At 37.7% G+C, this 7,500-nt stretch overlaps 1 protein-coding gene across 3 annotated transcripts in view; it reads right to left on the minus strand.

The window, feature by feature from the left end:
* Window positions 1–7,500, minus strand: part of ctbp2l (C-terminal binding protein 2, like) — a 49,014-nt gene that overhangs the window by 3,246 nt on the left and 38,268 nt on the right. For 2 of the 3 annotated variants that reach the window (XM_082152446.1, XM_082152447.1), the window contains 3 exons: window positions 7,082–7,212; window positions 6,021–6,148; window positions 4,710–4,824 (listed from right to left, as the gene is read on the minus strand). In XM_082152446.1, the coding sequence (XP_082008572.1) occupies window positions 4,710–4,824; window positions 6,021–6,148; window positions 7,082–7,212 (374 nt within the window). Of the gene's footprint in view, window positions 1–4,407; window positions 4,486–4,709; window positions 4,825–6,020; window positions 6,149–7,081; window positions 7,213–7,500 lie in introns of all 3 variants that reach the window. The other variant, XM_082152448.1, reaches the window with a different exon arrangement.

A 7,500-nucleotide genomic window follows, 5' to 3' on the forward strand; every position in this document is an offset into this window, starting at 1 on the left:
TTATTAATTTTGAGTAATACTGAATCTGCTTTTTGAGATGCGATGAGTAAATGGCTGCTCACATTTACTCTAAAACTACAATAACCATCATGTTTACCCAGCGAACACAACGCCTGTGAACTTACCGTATCTCTCAGCATGAGGACAGGAGCTGCCAGTCAATCAATGACAAAGTTTAAAGATTATTTGAAAAAGTAACTCAGATATTTTGTTGTAAATTTTAAATTAATGCGTTACTTTAATAGTTACTTGAAAAAGTAATCTGATTACATAAGGCAGCAGGACACCGTATCTCACACTGTTGGGTTATGGGGGGAAAAGCTGAAATAAAATGTAATATTTCCAGTTGTATGTCAGATAAAGATCTGTGGAATTAATCCATTTATACTATTTAGTGTCCAATAACACTGAAATTTTCCTTTGGCTTCAGTTCCGTGTCTCATAGAAAACAAAATCATTAATTCAGACGCAGTGTTATATTAAAACTGCACTCAGTAATCGCCTCTGCATTCAGAAGCAGGTCATTATTATGAACAGTGTATAGCTAATTTCTTCAAATTCAGTGTTAGTTAAGTATTATTTATGTACTATTTCAATTAGATTAAATTTTTTTATGTGGTTTTATCATTTTTATTAGTGTTCTATTTAGCTTTAATTTATGCTTTTTATTTAAAAGCAACATTTCTCATTTTTGTTTAAGTTTTTTTTAAGTGTAGGTTTTTCAACTAATATTTATATTCTACTTTGTTTCAGCTTTATTTAAATTAACAAAACATATTTTAATAGTTTTGATCCCAAACTTCTCTTTGCCTGATGTTAGATTTATTAATCTGTTAAATGTAAATGCATGATGCCACATTCAATATAATAGTGCAAAAAAATTGCTGTGTTAAATATTTTTAACATGTTAAACTAAAAAATGAACCGTGTGCGTTAACACTTTCATTATGACAGCATTAATATCATTAATAATCATCATTAATAATCTCATCATCAACAGGCTTAGATTAGTTTCACACACATAATATCTGAATACAGTGTGTCTTAACATTTTGAATTGTGGCCACAAATGTGTCTGATCAAAGACGAATAAATACATAAATACAAATAAATCTTTGGATGGAATTAGGCCTGAAACATACTTTTATACAAGAAGGTGAAAACAAATCTTTGTATCTTTCTCTTCTCTTCTTCATTTCTAGCATGTGCTCTAATCTAGTTTATTATACTAGTTTATGGCAGGTCGCATGGATAAAAGTGTCGGTTAAATGAATAAATGTAAATGAGCTTTCTATGAATGTGTAGAGTATTTTTCTGGCCTAAAGTCTTAAAGATGAAGATCTATGTAGAGCAGGGGTGTCAAACTCATTTTCACTGAGGGCCACTTCAGCATTATGGCTGCCCTCAAAGGGCCGGTTGTAACTGTAAGACTTTTAAAATGTTAATATATTGTCTCTTTATTATTACTTTAAGTTACAAATATTGTATATGCATTTGCAGGGGTGTTTCTAGGTTTTAAAAACATCAGGGGATGAGCCCGAAACATCAGGGGGTAATAATGATTTGATACAGAGAATAATGTATATTGTATATATGCAGGGGCAAACTGGCTAAAAAATTCAGCCCTGGCACTGTAGCCACACCAGCACACATTACCACACAGTCATGCGTATTCAAATGTGAGGTAGTTAGGGGGATCGGGGACATGCTCCCCCGATAAAATTTGGATTTCTCGGACCTACATGTGCATTTTAAGGTGTTTAAAGGCCAAAAAATGTGGATAACAATAGCTTTAAAAGCATGTCAGTGGGCAGTAGCATAAATTATTTGTCTAGCAGATTCTTAAAAATGAGAATGAGGATAAATGTTGCAATGAATGATCCACAGTACAAAATGGAAATGCAGAATGTTTCTGCTTATTGTTGACAATACTCAATCACATCTTCCAAACAGGAACGGCCTTAAATGAGAAATCTTTCAAGGATTATTTTGCATAGATGTTACATTTCAATCAAAGAGGTGTCCAGAGGCAAATGAGCAATTTATATTAGCATTAAAGATTGGTTTCAGCAACTTGTTTCTTTCCTCAGTTAATCAATGTTTTTGGCACTAATCAGTTTAAAGTTCAATTGTTCACTGATAAAGACAGTCACTTGTCACTTGTGATGGGCGGATCGATCCTGAAGTATCGATACTGACGTGGTATCGAAAAGGATCGATCCTCACATAAAAATATCGATCCAAATGTGTGTTTTTTTACCAGTAATTTTTTTATTAATTTAGCACGCAATTCAGTGCGTAAAATAAGCTTCTAATGTTAGCGGATAATTGTGTAGGATAGAACTTTTTCTCCTAGTCATCTGGATACAAGACGAAACCAATCAATCCCAGAGAGGGTTTGATGCTGGTGCTTCGCTGAGCTCACAGGCCCAGTGCGTTTGGGAAAGCCTTGCTTAGATGACAGAGAAACAATCGGGAGTTATTTCGCAATAAACAAACCAAAAGTGTACATAACGGGTTCAAAATGTTGACGTCAGTAAGATTTTTTTAATGAATATTGTTATTCAACAAGGATCGATGCATTAAATTGATCAAAAGTGACAGTCAAGGGTTTTACACTGTTAAAAAAAAATCTACTTCATATAAATGCTGTTCTTTCAACTTTATTCATCAAATCAGCATATTAAAATGAAATATCATCATGACTGGAGTAATGATACTGAAAATTCAGCTTTGATCACATGAATAAATTACACTTTACTATGACATAGAAAACCTTTGTTAAATTGTAATATTACAGTTTTTACTGTATTTTTGATCAAATAAATGCAGAAGAGAATTAAAAATCTTACAGACCCCAAACTTTTGAACAGTAGGCTAGTACTAGTAGGCTAGTAGTAGGCTAGTAGTAGGCTAGTACTATAATTAGGGTAGTTTTGTAAAAGTCACTGATTAATTACAGGCGAGTTGAGAGCACAAATCACAAAACATTTAGTAGTCATGAAAACGTATTCAGATTTAGCATATTAATGATGCATTCACCTCATAAATCATGGCACACTGCTCTAGCACAGGAAAGTGCATACAAGTTCAAGTGTGCATGCTTTTAAAATGAAAAAGTATTGGTATCGGTATCAATATCGACGATACTGGCCCTGTATTTAATTGGTATCGGAACCGAAATGTGCAGTATCGCCCACCACTTACTGACAGTCACTTAATGATGCAAGTGGCGCAAAGCAAACACAGACAAGCGGAGTGATACAAATGGTGAAAAGGCTAATACTGGTACCTATATTAAAATAATATAAAATATCAATATATTATTCTTCAATCAGTTCTATGCAGCAGAATCAGATTTAACAGAATCATTTTTTGACCAATTGTCAAAATAAAGTATAGTCATACAAAGCTATTTTTATCAGAGCATGAGCAGAGCAGGGAGAGAACCAGTGAGCGAGAGGATCGTGATTCGTGTAATTTTACCAGTGTTGACCAGGGGGACAGGGTTTCATATTATTTTGAAGTTTCCCCGGGCGCCGCCATTGACTAGCGGACCATCACCTGCTGTTAGCATCCCATTGACTCCCATTCATTTTGGCGTCACTTTGACAGCGAATAGCTTTACATCTGAGGCGTTTAAAGACTCCATTTGTCCATTATTTATTTCTAAAGAAACACGAAAATATATAAAAGGCTCCATTACCTTGTATCTTATGTTATGGCCCCGTAGAAGCAGTTTTTGTACAAATAGGCTAACGATTGTGTCATAACCACGCGACTCTCTGTCGCACAGTAGAGAGATTACCGTATGGACAGGAGGAGAAGCTCACGGGCAATCGGGGGGACGTGGAGGCAAAATGACAAAGTAATTAATCAGAATACCTAGCAAAAGTTTCTCCTGCTCCTAGCTCAAGGACACCTCCTACTCACACTCTCCGTCTCTGCAAGATTCGGAAGGGAATGATTCAGATTTCTCTTGGCACAGCTACTAGAAGACAGACGGGTTGCTCACGTCACATCTACGCCGTCAAGCTCAGTTTGAGTCTGCGCAGTACGCTCAGCCATCAGGAAGTGAGAGCTTCTAATTGACTTCACTTGTCTCCGTTGAAGTCTATGGGGTCGCTGTGTCTAGTTTAAATACTGTCTATGGTGTTGACCAGCACGGCTATACACACCATGTTACAGCACAGTAGTGCTATTGCAAAAAGAAACAAGTCCAGAGAAATTTCATGTCGGTACGTTTTTTTTAGCGGACTTTGCCTTTCCGGTGAGCGTGAGCAGAGCTCACAACACAAACACACACACACACACACACACACACACACACAGAGAGAGAGAGTGAGTGAGTGAGTGTGAGTGAGTGTGAGTGAGTGAGTGAGTGAGTGAGAGAGAGAGTGAGTTTACCTGCTCTTGGTTTAGGCATTGATTTTGTCTTGGGGGGCGGAGCCAGCCGTGATGGCGTGCATTGATTGGTTGACGTGGCTGCATGAGAGAAGCAGATGGGGGTGGGGCTCAGAGTTAACCTCATGTCATGTGACTGTTTAGGGGTGGAGCTTACAGGGTTTTAAACGCTAATTATTCATGATGATCATGTTCTGGTGACTGTGGTGAAACACAAACACACATCATACGTGCTTGATGAAGGTGAAGCAACAGCACAGGATGACTGCAGTGTGTGTGTGTGTGTGTGTGTGTGTGTGTCGTACCTGTATGTGGCGCCGTTGAGCTCAGGATGAACCTGTTGCTCCATCAAACCCCAGGAACCAGAGGACACGAAGAACTCCTTATTAACACAGTTCCTCAGACTGTCAGGAATACGACCTGAGACACACAGAGACCAGTTTAAACCAGAGCTCCATCAAATCATCAGACTTCAGCTCTGGTTCTCAAAATATAACTATATTATTTTGATTATACTGTATTATCACTTTGTCTTCTGGGTAAATTTCATCTTCACAAAGCCAGAACCATTCAATGTGATCCTGATGTTCTCCTCTGATATAAAGTCCCTTTTTACTTCCTTTAAGAAAATGTCAAAACCTTTCGACTCAAAAGGTTTCAAAAACATATAATATCCTTGAGTCGGTTCATCAGCCTTTCATTTTTCATATTGACAAAATGTCATTTTGTATTGATTTGAGTGGCCTAATTCTTATAATCTCTTATGATGTCAGTATATCCTCCTCGTTTTATTTTTCTCACTGTTAATGTCTGTAATCTTACATTTGCAATAAAAAACCCTATATTATCGTCCAGCTGTAATCTGATAAATGTGACTATAAGGCATGAAGATATTATAAACATTAACATCATGATTGGATGTAAAGCTGCTATGAAACATTGTGTGTGTGAAATGTGTTATACAATATATATCAGTATCTACGTTTGCCTCCATCTATTCTAATGCAAATTTTGTAAAATCACATTAGAAATGTTGTCTGGAAATGCCAAGATGTGCATAAAAAAACAAAAAACACTAAATTGAGGTGGATAATATTTTTTCCTGATAATGCGCATAAACTAAGATGTAAAAACATTTTCCGAATAAATCGCTCGATCTGCCTCAGCGTCAGCTGTGATTGGATAACTGGAGTAAGCAGTGGACCAATCACATCGCAGCATCTCTAATGTTGGTTTGAGTCGAAGTGTGTGATCAGAATGATTTGGTGTAATTCCCTCCAGAAGCGTCTCACACACACGAGTGTGTTCCCGAACGCCAGAGAACATGACAGCGTTTACTGTGTGACGCTCGACACACACTCGTTTATGATGGAGGGAAAACAGCCCGATTGGAGAAACTATTACTGATCATTTGCACCAATTTCCCAGGAAGTGATGATTTAGTTCTCTTGAACACTTGAGATGGAAACGCTGCTTTATTCACAAATGTTTTATGCAATATTCCAATTTTGCAATTCCAATATAGCGATTAAAGTCTGATCTGATGAATCTATGGCACTGGTTTACTCATAGAAGCTGGACTGATGTATATATTGTATAGATGTAGATCTGCACACCTGTGATGGCTCTGCGTATCTCCGTGGCGGCGGCTTCTCTCATCTCTAGAGACGCTTGTTCGCTGTACCAGGCTGTGTGTGGCGTGCAGATCAGGTTAGGGGCGTCTTTCAAAGGACCCTGCGCAAAACTACACACACACACACACACACACACACACACACACACACACACACACACACACACACACACACACACACACACACACACACACACACACACACACACACACACACACACACACACACACACACACACACACAATAGACTTTCATTTAAGAAATCAGTGCAACATAAATCAAATCTTCTGCTCTGCATTTGTGTCTTTCTCTCACAACAAATATTGCCACAGAAAAAAAATCTCACAGATTCTCTGGTGTAAATAAACCAAAAGATGAGGAACTCTACACTCTAAAGTTCAGACTCATTAAGATTTTGTAATGTGTTTGAAAGAGTCTCTTATTTGATGAAAAATACTGTGTAAAATAGTGAAATATTATTGTAATGTAAATCATCTGTTCTCTATGTGAATATACAGTAAAGTGTAATTTATTCCTGTGCATCATTACTCCAGTCTTCAGTGTCACATGATCCTTCACAAATCACTCTAATATGATGATTTATGATTATATGATAAACATTTAAGACTATTATCAATGTTAAACATATTTTTGCGGAAACCGTGATACTTTTTATTTGTCAGGATTCTTTGATGAATGGAAAGTTTAAAAGAACATCATGTATTTGAAATAGAATCTTTTGTAACAATATAAATATCTTTAATGTCACTTTTGGTTCAAAATAAATTAAAGCTAATTAATTATTTGCTAACAACAATACATAATAAAATGACTATACTATAACAGTATAAAAAAAATATATAAAAAAAATAACACTGGCGAGGGACACCAGTGACGTAACTATGTAAATAACTGTTAAATATATAGTCCTAAAAAAATCATCCAATCTGAACATTATTCCCACCACAAAAGTGCACATTTGTACAGGTTTCCTAGTTGAAGTGGGAATGCTGGGAATGCTGGGATGTCAGATCTGGCGTCACCTGAAGGGTTCGGTCTCGTGAACATCGAGCGCCGCTCCACGAATCCGGCCCTCCTTCAGCGCCTGAGAGAGAGCCTTCTCATCCACCAGACCTCCTCGCGCCGTGTTCACCAGGAACGCTCCCTGCCGCATCTGACACACACACACACACACGCACGCACGCACGCACGCACACACACGCACACACACACACACACACACACGTTTACTTAGCTATCTAAATGGGGACATTCCATAGACAGAATGGATTTTATACTGTACAAACTGCATATTATATCCCCCTACACTAACCCTACCCATCTCACACACACACACACACACACACACGCTAACTGAACCCCTAAACCTACCCCTCACACACACACACACACAGACTCAGATGGGTGTAATGATCCCGTTTCTCCAGAGGGAGGCGGGAGC

This window comes from Leuciscus leuciscus, assembly GCF_965113295.1.
Source record: "Leuciscus leuciscus genome assembly, chromosome: 21".
In the NCBI taxonomy this organism is placed as follows: Eukaryota; Metazoa; Chordata; class Actinopteri; order Cypriniformes; family Leuciscidae; genus Leuciscus; species Leuciscus leuciscus.